This window comes from Talaromyces stipitatus, genomic scaffold (assembly GCF_000003125.1).
Source record: "Talaromyces stipitatus ATCC 10500 scf_1105507295523 genomic scaffold, whole genome shotgun sequence".
NCBI lineage: Eukaryota > Fungi > Ascomycota > Eurotiomycetes > Eurotiales > Trichocomaceae > Talaromyces > Talaromyces stipitatus.
Window position 1 is genome coordinate 336,590 of NW_002990113.1, and position 15,396 is coordinate 351,985.

General features: G+C 44.9%; 5 protein-coding genes across 6 annotated transcripts, besides 1 other annotated feature; 2 read left to right on the forward strand and 3 right to left on the reverse strand.

Annotated features, from left to right (window-relative positions):
* Positions 1-35: 35 nt before the first annotated feature.
* Positions 36-1,469: a mobile genetic element.
* On the forward strand, positions 399-1,746 carry TSTA_060860 (uncharacterized protein; the record flags this gene model as incomplete). Its single annotated transcript, XM_002339940.1, has 4 exons — positions 399-522; positions 589-1,163; positions 1,206-1,442; positions 1,627-1,746. 4 exons carry the CDS (start codon positions 399-401, stop codon positions 1,744-1,746), a joined length of 1,056 nt encoding a protein of 351 aa, XP_002339981.1.
* A 1,252-nt stretch (positions 1,747-2,998) lies between these two features.
* On the reverse strand, positions 2,999-4,434 carry TSTA_060870 (uncharacterized protein). 2 transcript variants are annotated; one of them, XM_002339941.1, is made up of 3 exons: positions 4,348-4,434; positions 4,192-4,283; positions 2,999-4,093 (listed from the first exon to the last, which is right to left on the reverse strand). In XM_002339941.1, the coding sequence occupies exons 1-3, from the start codon at positions 4,388-4,390 to the stop codon at positions 3,389-3,391; spliced, it is 840 nt and encodes a 279-aa protein (XP_002339982.1). In that variant the 5' UTR covers positions 4,391-4,434; the 3' UTR covers positions 2,999-3,388. The 2 variants fall into 2 exon arrangements, with proteins under 2 accessions (XP_002339982.1, XP_002339983.1); XM_002339942.1 differs by lacking the exon at positions 4,348-4,434 and having other exon boundaries at positions 4,192-4,340.
* A 471-nt stretch (positions 4,435-4,905) lies between these two features.
* TSTA_060880 (uncharacterized protein) lies at positions 4,906-7,753 on the reverse strand (the record flags this gene model as incomplete). The annotated part of the gene is made up of 3 exons (XM_002339943.1): positions 4,906-6,589; positions 6,668-7,153; positions 7,238-7,753. The coding sequence occupies 3 exons, from the start codon at positions 7,751-7,753 to the stop codon at positions 5,315-5,317; spliced, it is 2,277 nt and encodes a 758-aa protein (XP_002339984.1). The 3' UTR covers positions 4,906-5,314.
* A 980-nt stretch (positions 7,754-8,733) lies between these two features.
* On the forward strand, positions 8,734-10,803 carry TSTA_060890 (MFS polyamine transporter, putative). Its single transcript, XM_002339944.1, has 5 exons — positions 8,734-9,128; positions 9,188-10,105; positions 10,184-10,271; positions 10,328-10,382; positions 10,435-10,803. The coding sequence occupies exons 1-5, from the start codon at positions 8,947-8,949 to the stop codon at positions 10,635-10,637; spliced, it is 1,446 nt and encodes a 481-aa protein (XP_002339985.1). The 5' UTR covers positions 8,734-8,946; the 3' UTR covers positions 10,638-10,803.
* Positions 10,804-12,912: 2,109 nt separating this feature from the next.
* TSTA_060900 (uncharacterized protein) lies at positions 12,913-13,832 on the reverse strand (the record flags this gene model as incomplete). The annotated part of the gene is made up of 2 exons (XM_002339945.1): positions 12,913-13,162; positions 13,219-13,832. 2 exons carry the CDS (start codon positions 13,830-13,832, stop codon positions 12,913-12,915), a joined length of 864 nt encoding a protein of 287 aa, XP_002339986.1.
* Between the last annotated feature and the right edge of the window lie 1,564 nt (positions 13,833-15,396).

Consider the following 15,396-nt stretch of genomic DNA (forward strand, 5'->3'; position numbering starts at 1 on the left):
ACTTGGATAGTTCAAGAGATCAGTCAGATGCCAAAGGGTGTAAGCCGATCCCCGGCAAGTGGGTATTCAAGCGTAAACCGAGTCCTGATGAAGGCATTCGCTATAAGGCACGATTGGTGATTAAGGGATTCCTCCAACGCTTTGGAGTAGACTTCATGGAAACTTATGCCCCAACTGCCTCATTAGCTGCATTCCGACTCCTGGTGGCAATAGCTGTGCACAATGGCTGGTCCTTACGCAATCTTGATATTATCACCGCTTTTCTAAATGGCAATATAGACTCTGAAGTCTATATGGGGATACCAGAAGGCATAGATTTAGATCCAAAGAAATATGTTTTGAAACTGCGCCGGTCTCTGTATGGACTTAAACAAGCTCCGCGCATCTAGTGGGATAGGATGACCTCATTCCTATTGAAAGCAGGCTTCTATCAGTGCGATGCTGAGCTAGCTATATTCATTCGCAGCCTGGATAACAAATTCCTCATACTCCTCCTATTTGTTGATGACATCCTGCTAACTGGTGACCAGGACGCAATTGAGGAATTCGTCAAAGAATGCTGCAATGAATTTAAAACTTGAGATATAGGAACACCTAGGCGCTTCTTAGGCATCCATATTAAACATCGGAATGGCAAAGTGATATTGCATCAGAAGGCATATATACAGCGAATTCTCGAGCGCTTCAACGCACCCACGAATCCTGTTGCAACTCCACTTGATCCCAAGCACCCACTTGTTGAGGCAACTAATGCAGAAAGTCTAAATGAAACAGATGCTTTGGAATACCGTGCTGCAGTGGGAGCACTAATCTATCTCATGATTTATACAAGACCTGATCTTGCATTTGCACTTTCTCGCCTCTCCAAATTTGTGCAGAAACCAGGTATAAAGTATGCCGCAGCGCTCAAGCGTGTACTCAGGTATCTAGCTGGCACCCAGAACCTGGGCATCGCCTACTGCAAATCATACTCCAATGACTCAGTCTTATATGGCTACAGCGACTCTGACTTTGCCGCTGATTTGAATAACCGACGTTCAACTTCCGGTTTCATATTCCTTTTGAATGGCGGCCCAATATCATGGAAATCAAAACAGCAATCCTTAATTACCAGCTCAACTCATGATGCTGAGTATATTGGACTGGCAACTGCATCATATGAGGTTATCTGGCTTTAGAAACTCATTCTCGCTATTCTGCCTCAGTATGCAGAACATACAATGCCTTCCAACACAATTCATTGTGATAACCAAGGCGCCATTGCAACTGCGAATCAACCTAGTCACTCGCTCTCTACTAGGTCAAAACATATCGATATCCGTTTTCACGTTATACGCGAGGCTATTGCAAATAGCCTTATTCGTCTGGAGTATATTCGTACAACAGAAATGACGGCCGATATATTGACGAAAGCACTACTGAAGGAATTGCATGAACGTCATGTAAAAGGGATGGGAATGGAATCGATATAACATGTATCTGAACTGGCCTGGTTTCCTCCATAATTTTTCATCCCACAGGGTTTTGCATGGAGGTTTTCCCCCAGGACTGCCTGTATATACTCTCTTTTTCCTTCTCTTCTTTTCTCACTCTCTCTTTTCCCCATTAAAATCACCCGTGATCTAGTGGGAGGAACCTAGCCAATCTGACGCCTTTGGTGAGATCCCAGATGAGTGGGAGTGTCAGCGTGCTACACCCGTGAATCTCCCTCCGGCGCGGATCAACTATGTTCTGAGAGTCATGTGACCTCCGTAAAGGGGTCAGCACAGCTGTAGTTAGCTTAGATTACCAATAACAACAACCAGCACATTAACAAGTACGTTAGTACGTTACAAAAAAGGCTTTGTCAGCAAGCTGACCGCTTTGCGGCCTGAGGTATCCGTCTGAGATCCTGAGGTAAACCATAACTAGTTAACGTACTACTGTTGGATAATCCATCTATTCCAACAAGGCAGAGATCAACTACATCAATCCCCATTTGGGCCCCTAGATTTCAGCCCAATATTTACCCCTCATGATAGCTCACAAATCATCCCACCAAGAAAAGTCTATAAAAAACCCGGCTTTGGAACCTCATGTACTCAGAGAAGACAACAGAATACATACAATCTTGCTAGTCACTTCTTCTTTTACCATCCTTGTAAGCTGTAAAGAAATCGGTGAATGGATCGTATAGACTCAGAGGATTGATATCATTCAGTAATAGTGATTAATGATCAGTTGCTTGTAAGTATTGATAAGAAGTTGATTCGATGCGTTGAATCTCTGTGTATTACCTTGTCTTCTCTCTACTCTATTTACGTACAACTCAGGGGTTGAGACTATAATTAGCCTCGGAATCACTATTGGAATCTTTTGGTACTAGTCCGAACGGGGTTAGGCTCTGATAGGGGTTGTACAATTTGGGTGAGGAATAATTGACTCTGATTTGCACGTCTTCTAAAACATAGCTAACTACACATCTTGATCCTCTTTATATACACATCATAGTGGCAAAGTATCACGGATTTACGGGATAAATGACAATCCTGACTCCAAAATGTAGGCTTGAGTTTGGCTCTCATGTTCTCACGGATATGTCGTTATTCCGAGGAATCATGATTAGTAATGACATCCTGATTGGGATTAGCGTATCAAATATCCAACAATCACTAGTTATCACGTGACCTGTGATCATATTCTTTACATAACAATTATTCAGGGTTGACCTGGAGTTAGCCCATCAATCCGACACTTAATCTTTAAAAGTAACCCTAATCTCTGTCTCCAGCGGCTATTCCGATTCTTTCATTGGTGAATGTTATCCAGCATCGTTTCCGATGCAGCCATCTCCAATGGTAATGCGCAGATCCATGCCACTGCAATAACCTGCAAGGCTAACGCCGACTATCTAACATTCGCTAAATAGTATCATCAATCGATGCAATATATAAGTGAAACACTGAGTCTAAAATGGTGTATTGTTTACATATGAACGTGGGTGGGTAAGAGTGGAAATCTTTCATATAATTGATGGGTGTAGATTTTTGTATTTCAGTAGTTTGGAGTCTTTCTAGTTCATTGCACCGCAATCCGATACGCCTCAGCGGGTTTTCATGGTGTAACAATCCTAGCCCATATCCATTATACAAAGGCGCCCCAGTTGTACACTTGACGTTCTTAGGATAATTAACTATACTCTTTTTGATTTATGTCATTGTTGGGTCACCATTCACTACGTCTCATCGGAAATTCAACCCATAAGGACACCGAAGCCCTTCGATCTTATAGAAAGAAACTCGAGAATCGCTAGATAGATATCAAACGAACTATCAAAAGAATGATTGTCGCAATGCATGGTAGAGGGTTCGGCGACCATGGAGACCACCATAAAAATGCTACCCATGGTTCATGCTTCCCGTGCTGATGTTTCGCGCCCCTCCAATGGTGAAGACAGAGATTCGCTAGGAAGCCCAACCGGTAAGGCCCCTCGGGTCGATAACTCTACAGGTAGCTGGTTCTCAGCTCCACTGGTAAGCTCTAAGGCTGTTGCGGTGGAGGGATCAGAAGGTAGCTCAGGGTCAGGTACGCGATGTCGACGGGAGTAAAAGGCTTTGTGGGACAAGCACTGCATTAGCATCTTAGCATCATCTGGCGGTTTTATTTCTCCATTCAGAAGTTGGGCAGCGGTGAGCTTCTTTTGATAGAGTTTTTGATTGGAGGATCCATTTTCAATGAACGTGGCTAGTTCAACACTGAACCCGCCAAAGAACCCGTTTGTCTTGGACATAGCCCACAATGCCCCTAGTCCGTGAAGGCTTGCGCCCAAGCCAACCTCACCACATCTTCCCATGGGGCCCAAAGCCAAAGATATGTTTGTGGTCAATGTCAAGCTTCCGAGTTGCGCGAATGTCCTCACTGAGGATTTCCGAGGTAAGACAAATATAAAGTTTGTAAATTCGACGCCAACTTGGCCGCCAAATCCTACCCCTCCAACGACAATGGCCGACGGAGCAGACCAACTGCCGTCATCAAGTCGCGCGACAAGGATTCCCGAGCCAAATCTGACGGATCCCATGAATGCTCCTTTGACTGTGGAGATAATAGCGAGACCCTACGTGATTATTAGTGACATGGCAAGAATATAGAATAGCAGTAAGTTCCTTAGGAAGATGCATGAATGAGGACGTATGAACGTGAAGAATATATTACCTGCGCATTTTGAAGAATCTGTGTGGCTGTGCTATTTGGAACGCTCGGGTTAAGGAATGCTTCGAGGATTTCGCAAGCTTTCTCGCACTCGTCTGTCTGATACGGTTAAATCTTTACCATAGCTTGAGGGTGATAATGTGTCTATAGGTAACTCACGACGTAGAGAGGAGGGGAAGGGGTTGTGATAGCCCCCAGCCATTATATCAAAAATAAATAATTGGGCTATATGTTTACCTAGGTGCCTAATATACTCGTGTTCCGTACGAGGTATGGAACCTTTGTCCAACTCGGCTTGGCGCCAAGCCCGCCCAAAAGGACAAGCGGTGAACCAGGGTTTCGTAATTTTCCTTGACAATTCTTGGCAAAAGTCCCGACAAAATGTCGAGCCTTGGCCAAGACGCTAAGTCATGTCACTAAACCTCGCGCTGTAGGGTGCTTGGATTAGAAAGGATTTTATTTAAGTGTTATAAATATCTGTCGGAACGTGAATATCAAACCCTACACGTTCTGGCACCGGATATAATTAGTCTGACGCGGCACGCGCGTGCGGCGTATATCTAGTTAGCTATCCCCCGTCCCCATTACCCTTGGGGATCAGTCACAATATTAGGAATCAAGATATCTTCATATTGTCAGGCTCATTAGGCCGCTTCGTGTTCGCGCCTTACTACCGTCTATGCTTCGTGATGCGGACCGTAGTTAAACCAACAATATCTTTACTAGCAAACATAGCAACGGTCTAACTATATCCAGTGGACATTAACTCCATCGTTGCGAAGCGATTATTGTGCGTTCTTTTGCAAGAACCCGTTACTCACTGCTATATCAAGCTCTGCTTCGCATTGCACAAGGTGGGGCCTTGGATAGCACAGCTATATCTCTGATAGATGTACTGAGTCAATCCCACACAGAGAGACCACTAGCAGCAACGTCATCCAACAAGTCGGTGTTAGTAGCAGGGTTGCCATTTGGGAAAGTGTCTCCGATTGTGACGAGCATCACCAGAGGTTTTAGCTCCCTCATCTCTGCTTCTGGCATCGACTCCCTGGACAGCCAGTTAGGTCTGTTATGAGTCTAATAACCGTACAAAAAATCGCTGATCCTATTACCATTTCACATCGCTCTAATATTGTGCGGCATCAACAGTATTATTGGAGAAATAAGATGTATTCATCTCGTGACCATCATCGTTCAAACAGCCATTGATGACGGCATTCCAGTCCGGCAAAAACGGTATCTCTGGCATTGTCATATCCAGAGACGAAAAGATGTTTTGATTGGAATCAGCAATTAACTCTTGACCTATTTCGGGAAGATTAGATATTCCATGAGCTGTTGCTGTCGTGCTAGGGGCCGGCTGGATCTCTGTATCTGGAAGAAGTTGGGCAGTACGATCTCCACCACGGCTGGCCGAATGCATCCCAGCTTCTGAAGTGGCCACGGATAGTTGTGCGTGTTGCCTCAACGATAAAGCTTGATATCGAAGCTGATTGAGGCATCCCCAAATACCACCGTACGTATAGTCATCATGCATCCCCGCCGAATGATCATGAAGGCTCATTCTGCGAGGAAAGAGCTCTTCAACCAAAGCCCAGGCACGTTCGGTCTCAAACCCACCTGGAATGCTACTGCTACAAAGACAGCGCAGAACGTAGGCGAGGGCGTACCATTGTGTGTACATGTTGAAAAACCACCTGAATCTGGAGGCAAGATCCTCCTTCAACAGCACATAGCTACTTTCTAAACCATCACATGCCAACTTGAAAGACAGCTTGAGCACGTCAGGAGTCGCATCCTCCTGACCCTCTTTTTGCTTTCGCATGCCGATCTCCTCTCGTAGTTGCAACACGAACTCCATCTTCTTACCGGCGGTAGTGATATGCTGGATAGCAATGCGTGACAGATCATTGGGTGGTCCAGAGCCAGATAAAATGCCGTATTTAGCTGATAAATACTGGCCATGCTCCTCCATAATCTTTCGTTTCTCTATGGTGTTACTGAGAAAGGCACCTGTGGAGTTTTGCTCTTGGAGCTCTAGAATCGGATGCAGTAGTCGGCACGATTCAGTTTGAATAAGAAAGAAAGACATTTCAGTCCAGCCATCCGACTCCACAGGAAAGCGCGTCATGCCTGGGTAAATTTGATTGTCATTCACATTCAGAGGAAGCCTTAGGTCTCGGTTCATGACATCTACCGTGGGTTGAAATCCTTGATCCTCAGGGGCACGGGAGTCAAGAACACATAAATGCCACCAGAGACGAAGGCGCATTTCTGTCTCGAAGGGGCTTAGTTGAAAGCAGGCACCGTCTCGGTGTAGGCCAATCGACTGGGCAAGCCGGATCGCCAGCCCATTGAGGACCCATACACTGCGGCCAACTTCATGCACCCGTAAACAGGTCTAGGCAGATAGTGTCAGTAGGATGGGCCAATCGAGCAAGGGTACATGGTCAATTTCATAGCCAGCCTCAGCACTCACCACATAAATTGCAAGGGCCTGTAATGCTGGCATATCAGGTCGATTCATAAGATCGGTTGCTATGAGGAGTCGGTCCAAGCATATCTTATAGCGTTTCAAGATCTCCAGTTTCTCACAGGGCAGCTCAATTGATTCCGCGTTGTCATCGTGGCATAGGGCCGTGATAGCGGCAAAGTAGATGGCAAATGTCAACGCGACTGTTGAAGATTGTGCAGATGAGGGGTCCAGAATAGTTGCAACGACAGTGGACTGGACAGTTGGTATATGCAATATTTTAAGAACCGGATCAACCGACTTAACATACACATTCCATAACTGAAGGGCAAGTTGTGTATCAGGATAGAAGTCCAGCACGTCTGAACCCATTTCTAGAGGAGCACAAGTATCTGGCTGCCTAGGAAGTGTGTTGTGAGATTTTGTACTGTGCTGTAGATGCGAAGGCGTCGTTTGTGAACCCGTGGATTGAGCAATTTTAGCGGTCTCTTCCTAATAGACGTATCATATTAGCTTACCGAGATGGGTACGATAGCTTTACAGGGATAAATGTAACTTGTGCAAATAGCAACTCACATCTCGCGGTGGAATATCGATATTCGAATTACTGGCGTACCGAGCAACTCGTTCTTCATTCAACAATAGTTCCCATGTTGACTCGCAAGAGCGTTGGTTGGATGGAGTTCGGATTGCAGTTCCAATCGCATTGGCATTTGCACTAGATTGAACCTGAATCTGGGGCTGAGGCACGCCACTACTACCACCACTACCCAGTGCAGATGCTGTAGTGAGTTGGCTGCTCTCAGCAAAACGTGAAAGCAAAACTTCCAATCGTTCCAGGCGGTTGGATATATTTTGCAGAGTGGGACCTTTCCGGGCCACGTCCGTGTCCTTGGTGGGATACACGCAAGTAATGCCACATCTTGAACAGTTGCTGCAGGGTAGCCCACGGTCACAGCGGATCTTCCGCTGGTGACAGCCTCGACAGGAACGGGCCCCTAGTTTGTAGCTTTGCGAGGACGAGTCTCGGAACGGATGTGATATTTCCTTGTTGTCGGACGAGGTAGAGGGTCTCTTTTGTACTCTAGCCATAGTCGTTGATGCCGACCGATACTACTTAGTGCTCCTAGTTTGCGGGAAGCCTTGAGAAAAGGAAAGCTGCAAGGAATAATGCAATAAAAATGGATGCAATTGCAAACAACAGAATTGATACGCTTGAGTCCAGCAGCTGAAACGTGAAATGGTTGTCAAGAGATGCATAGGAGAGAGACCTGCCCTGCGGCGAGTGGGGAGAGCCGCGATGTCTCTCGGCATCTCGGGGCCGAGCGGTCCGCGGTGAATCCAGCGGTAGTAGATACTAACACCGCTTAACTATTAGAACTATTAGGCGGGAGTAGTTTGGAATCTCTGCTTCGATAGACAATAAAAATATTACGCATTTATGTATGTTTTCTACATACCCTTTGCTCGTTAAATTTAACCCAGTCGAATCACATTCCAGCTGCTATAAGACGCTTTCTGTCGCTACCTGATATCAACGATCCTCGTATAGTAAACAAAGAAATTATACTTGTCTAGGGTCTACTATGTACGACCCACGTCGGCTCACCTATCCTGAACCTTGTACGGAGTATGGAGTGCCTCAAAGGCCACCATTAACGCCGGCGTGTTCGGTGCCGCAGGACCGAAATTGTAAGATGCCAATCAATGACAATCATTCACTATGAAGCGGCCCACTGCTGCCTAGTCAAATGCTACAAAAGTACAATTGCTGTCTGCATAGAGTCTAGGACCCTGCACTTAAATGCTTATATGTGCGAATCACAAACAGCTTTGCGCCGTCTAGTTTCTCAGACCCACTGCCAGCTCAGGATTAGGGCAACGCGGGTCTGTGAAGTTGTGGCTGATTGGCGCCCTTACGCCCCGAGAATTTCTAGAAAACTGTCCGCTGGATTCCGCTAGATCGTGACTGAATTGCATCTGATAACACTTCGGATCTATCGCCGCCGAAAACGCCGGCGTGGATGATGCAGCGACCAGGTAATAGAGACATAAAAAAGAGAAGAAAGAACGCACAGAAAGAAAGTATATATATATATCAATCTCATGCTACCTTGTTAATTCAAATAGTAACAATCCGCAATCCAAAGATTAAGTTTTGTATTGTACTCTCCTCGAACCTCACTTGCAAAACATCGATCACAGCCGATTCTCAGCCTCTTCGTGTTAAGCTATCTCATTTCGTTCGATTCCATTCCGCATCCGCAGTACTCAATCCCTTCATTATGTCGGGCACAGATGTCGTCAAGGAGGATGCCAACGACATCTCTAGCGGCGGAAACTTAATAGGACTCGGCTCAGTCAATGGCGTCGACAAGCCTTCTCGCAAGGCCATTAACGCCATGAACTGGCCTCTGTGGATGAAGATCTATCATACCGCTATTCCTTGCTTCCTAGCATTTTTGATGTAAGTATAGAACGACCAAGCCGGAACTATGTGGTATACTCCTGCTAATCCAACTAAAGCACGTTCACCTCGTCCGTCGATGTCCCTGCCACCGAGGCACTCATGAAAGAGTTCAACATCAGTCAGACCAAATCCCTCCTCTCAGGAACCCTATATATGTTGGGCTTAGCGTTCGGTCCTATGATCATGGCACCCCTATCAGAGTTTGTTGGTCGTTGGTGGCTATACCTAGTAACCTCATCAAGCATCGTTGCTTTTGCATGTGGTGCTGCTGCTTCGAAAAGTTTTGCCACCCTTTTGGTCTGCCGTTTCTTCTGTGGATTCTTGGGATCTGCTGGAGTTGCGATCGGTGCAGGAACGATCCTTGATGTCTGGGGTGGCGCAAAAGCTGGAGGATTGGCAAGACTTCTCTTCATTTGCGGACCTTTCTTGGGACCTTCTCTGGGCCCCTTGACAGGCGCGTATGCTATGCACGAATACGATGGCGACCGCAGGTGGACCCAGTGGGTGGTAGCCTTGATTGGAGCACCCACCTGGATTTTGATTCTGTTCATGAAGGAGACTTCTGACTCCCGAATTAAACCCACTCGTGAGCACTCCGGTCCGTTCGGCATTGTGATCATAGCCTTGTCAACGCTTAAAGCTGCAGCGGCCCGTTCATGGAGCATCCTTACGACTGAATCTATTGCATTCTCCCTGACTCTATACACGGGATATGCATATGCAGTGATCTTCAGCTATTTTGCAAGCGCCACTTATGTTTACGAAATCGACTTTGGTTTTAATGAGCGACAGGTTGGCCTTTCTTTCATCAGTGTGGTCATCGGTTATTTCCTGGCTGCTGTTATGCATGTCGTAGTTGAGGGGACACTGTATGCTCGAGCTGTGCGCAACGCCCCTGATGGCTATCCAGCCCCAGAGCACCGACTCTACACCGCGATGGCTGGGAGTGTTTTCTTGCCCATTGGGCTATTCTGGTGCGTTTGTTGATTTCCTGAATTATGCTTAGTTATTACTTCGTGCCCAAGCTAATCTTGACTTCTTTGCGATTGCAGGTATGCATGGGGAGCTCAGCCAAACGGCCACTGGGCAGTAGCTGTCGCTAGCGGAATCCCATTCGGTCTTGGTGCTTTTGTTCTCTTCGTGGGTATTCCATCCTTTTCGAACACTAAAACTTTCTTACTGACTTGTCTTCAAAGCTGTCCTCAATTATCTACCTCGTTGAGGCATACGGAGCTGCTGCTGCAGCATCTGGTAAGCATTCTTTATGTTTCGACTGCATAATTCAAAGCTAATTCTTCCCCAGCGCTCGCCGCTAACGGATCTATCCGATACATGCTCGGAGCGATATTCCCTTTGTTCACCATTCAGATGTATGAGAATCTCGGCATCCATTGGGCGGGAAGTGTGTTTGCCTTTTTGTCTTTAGCACTCCTTCCTATCCCTTGGCTACTGTTCAAATACGGCCACCTGCTCCGGAGAAACAGCCGTTTCATATCATCTACTTGAGCAGAGCGCCCGAGAAATGAAAACACATTCGTACCACGCATGTACGCGCATCAACGGGAGTAGATGCGCTACCCCAGCATTAGCATTTTGTTAAAAGCACTGAGGTCTCAAGTTTTACGCATTGTTATAGAGGTTGTATTCTAAGAATTTAATAACTGGTGTTGATGGATAATTGTATATATTTAATTTTACTACCAATGAATACCATGAAACCATGACATGATAAAGTAGATGTGACAGCGAGTAAGCAATATGAATAGCATTGGTCTCTATGTACAAGAATATTAAGCATGAGGAGGAAAACAAATAGTGTGAGTGAGTGTGTGGTTCTATTTAACGGCCATGGTTCGTGACTCGCACGCTTCCCAGCGTTCCCTGTTGGGACAAAGGCCGCCGAGGGGTAAACTTCGGACTTCAAGATCTATCTTCGTAACAAGCTTATTGGAAACAGAGATTTTGGGCCTTGAGGTCGTATTCGGTGATAAGGTACAATCTTTTTTTTCTCGCAAATAGATTGCTACACTTTTCGAGCTAAAACATGCGACTGGGATGACTGATTGGTGGAGAGAATCGGCGCGCTATATGAGATGCCTAGCAGGTCTAATTATATGGGCCTGTATCCGTTATTTTGATACGTTCTACTATTTGGGTAATGAGACAAATCCCTGGTGAAGGTCTACATAGAGCTGATTAAAAATTAGAATTAACGTCCTGAAGTATTTGATACGTTACAGGGCCAGTGTGATACCTAGTTTCTTTACCAGGTTTTCTTAGGAATTGAAACGGCAAACTCAATGCTTTCTAGCCCTTCCTGAATACCCATACTCTCCTCGCCAATTCACTGTAAAAGTTTTCTTTCATCTACACTTCTGCCTCCTTTCGATTCCATGACCGGATTACTTTCGGTATCTCTTTCGCTCATATCAGTTTCGATGTATTTGCGACTGCTTTCATCCAGAGGTTTCTCTGGAGGCATTGCATTGCGTTGTCTGTTCCTGTTATTTCTTTTGGCGCAAACCTCGGCTCAGACAATTTATTGTAATTCAACTCCTCCTTGCTACAATGGTGCTTGTTGTGGTATGGCTGATGGGCAGGGGGTAAGTGAAACTAATATGGTCCCTTACCAGAAGCTGCTCTGGAAATATATGCAGACCGAGTCATTACTCTAGATTTGTGGCTATGGTAGCTTCTGCGACTCGAATATCTGTGTGAGCAACTGCAATGCAACAGCACAATGTGGAAAGGATGCCGTGCCAAAGTTTGCAACCTGTCCATTGAATGTGGGTGATACTTGCAGGTGTCTTATGTATTGAAACTCACAAATTATACGGCATTGGCTGCTATATATCTGATTGTGTTGACCAAAATACTGGTCAGTGTCAGACTGGGTACAGTGAGTTGGATTACGTGCACAATGGAACCCTTGACGTGATTAAAGATCCCAATGTAGGCAAATCGGGAGGTGAAATAATTCTGCTCAATATCGCATGATTCGCTGCCCAACCAATGCATTGCCAGTTGGCTGTTCATGGGAAGGAGACTGTAATGGAATCTGCAACGGAGGAGCCAACACTTGTGCAGATGACAAGTTTGAATTGGTTGTGGATACATATTTGGATCGAAATGGCTCGACTCCCTGCATGACAGGTTCTGTGAGATCTCTATGCTGTAATAAGAACCCAGTACTTGAGAAATGCTCCTGGTCCTCATGCGGATCATCTTGCACAGGTAACTACACATTTGCAGTGCAGTTGTCATTTTCTGGTTCCAGTATGCTCCTTCTCCTAATTCAAGCTGGTATCAACTTTCATAAGCTGACATCCATCAGATTTGATACCGAATGATGTAGAGTGCAATTCTGACGAATTATCAAGTTTCTGTTGTCCAACTGCTGGTAAGATATAAGCATGTTTTTGCGATGTACTGATGCTAAATATGTCTGAAAGATACCTACAAGTGGTGTAATTGGTATACCTGTAGCGAAAGCTGTCCGTCCACTAAGGTGTTAATAACGCAACGAATCGAGATATTTCAGAGTGGAGTATCGAACAGCTGTGACAGCGGGTTTATTAAACTATGCTGTGATCCTCCAGATGCGTGGAAGACCTGGCCTCTTGAATTTTATATCCGCCATACATGTTATTTGGGAATGTCCATATTTCAGGATTTGTTTACTGCGAAAAAAGGCAAGTTATGTCATGAAACAGCAATCTAGAGATCATACCTATAAAAATAAAGCGGATATTCACATATTTGTTGCGCCGAGATGACAAGACTAAATTAACTTCCCAGTTTCCCGCATGACTCTCTTCTGTTCTCGTGTATAATAAATGTAACTCAACCCAGCTTCATTCCACAAATCTTTCAAATCAAAGTCAGACGCTCGTCCCCGGGATTCCAGCGCCAAAAACCCTGGCGCAAAGATCTCAATCTCGTCCTTCCAGTCTTCTAACTGCAGATGGATGAGGCTGTTTCGTTGTATCAGGACGTCAACGATCGAAAGAAGGGGCTCATCCATATTGATTCTTCGCAATATTAATCAACTTATTCCTTGCACGATCCAGACAAACAAGATTCTTACTCTTCATTGAACCAAGGAGCAGCAAAAGTTCTTCCATTTTCATAATCAAATAGTTCATGGAAAGGCCATCCCAAACCATAATGATAATTTATGATCGTCGAATAGTTCCAAGGCATCAGATTAGCATATTCGCCTATACTTCCATCAGGTTTGAAGGTCATCACTGACACCCAGCCCTTATACAAATTGTCCTGATCAATTACGGTATAGGCTATGTTCAAATTTTCTTCCGGGTACACAATAGTGCCAGTGCGGGTCATAGAGATGGCGCGAAAGTCAGCAGGATATAGGAAAAGATTCCTTAATAAGTCCTGATAGTAAAAAAAGTCACTGTATTCAGGTGTTGTGGAGGCGTCAACCAGAATATCCGGTATTTGTGAAGATTCATGCGATGCATGGCAGAGTGGGTGGGTGCCTGTGCCATTGTGGAAGTATAGAAGAATCAAGCACTTGACCAAACGGATGTAATTGTCCGCATCATACTCTTTATTCACCGAGGCCAGGAAGAAGAAGCGTTTTTGCGAAAGATCAACACCGGAGAGAAGATTCGGAGGGTATTCCAACGCTGATCTTCCATGCGTGAACAAAGAAAGTGCAAGCAGAGGACGCGCCATATTCTATGAACTTTATACCTCGACGAATTGGCACCATCCTTTGCATTCTTCTTTCCAGTCTTTCCAGTTATCATCTTCTGGCCCTTCGGTCAAGTCTTCCGCTGGATGAGTACGAATAAAAGAAGGAACGCCACCTGGCCACAGTTTCTCCGATGTAAGTATTGGCTGTAACATAGTAGTCCTCAGATAGTTATCGTAGACAGAACGCAAGTATAACTGCAAACTCTGTTACTTCCTACAAAATCAAGATGAAAATGTCGGGCAAGGAACGAGTAGGATAACACAGATTATTCAATCCGATTGAATCATACGATCTGGCCTATTGAATAGTACCTCCAAGGTTGTGTGAATAGGTGGGAAGCGAGCCTGTTCTGAACGGAAGGTGTTGCTTGCACAGCAATTAAAAAAAGCTGGTGGAATAGCGTACTACACGGGTCATTGGGCAACCTGCAAGTCCCATACAAAATGGCCTTCTTCAACACCTTGACTTCTCAACAGATTTATATATAAGCCATATCTTAGACTTGACGAATGATTCCTATATGAATCCCTATCAGAAATATCAATTTGGAAGTGCGCCTCTTCTATAAGTCTTGAGATGTTAGAAACTAGCCTAGTTATTAATGTACATTTCATGACAGAGGGGTTCTTAATATTTTTAGTAAATCTAGATGTTGGTTTAGCTACGTCCCGTATCACGAAGCGTAGGATATCGTAAGCTAGGGCGATCCAACTGTTCTACGTGGTGAGCCTTGCTATATAGCACGAAATGTAATATTATAAAAGACTGACCCCCGAAACTAGGGGGGGCGGGGTGCCTAGATACATTATATGGTGTTGGTCGCTCTAGCGCACGGAGAATAGTAATCCCGACCAGTTCGCGTACGAATCGACGGCGTGCTACAGCGCCGTATAGTGATTCGTAAGATCGCTATTCAAACACTAGATATATATTAATACCTATATTATAAGCCATATTCAACTTTTAGATATGGTTTATATGTGAATCTGTTGAGAAATCAAGGTGTTGAAGAAGGCCATTTTGTATGGGACTTGCAGGTGGCCCAATGACCCGTGTAGTAGTACGTTACAGTCGCAGCGCTTATTCAGTCAGGGGTTTCTCTTTAAACTTCCACTAACTCAGCGCCGTCACGTCACGTTCGGTAACTTACGTTACGGCGTTACCTACACATGAGAGTAAAGTCCAAAAATAAAAATTTTCATATATCTATAGTATATATGGAATGCATTAGCTATGAATCTGAAAGAGTGAGGCAGGGCACATACATAAAAATGTTAAACTGGAGCGATTTGTAAGAAACATCTCTTGTCTCATCGGGTCCCATAAGTAAACATGCTTCTCAAGAACTAGATTTGCATGCGGTCTGATACTTCTTAAGCCCGATTTCCAAGGTTATCTCAATATGAATCGATTAACTGACAGATCTACCTAGTACTAGAGATTAGTCTATTTTCATCTTCAATACATACAAAATTGTCAAAAGCTGTAGCTCTTTTTCAGTTTCGAAAACATCTCTCCTTCCACATCACACAAATGACGATG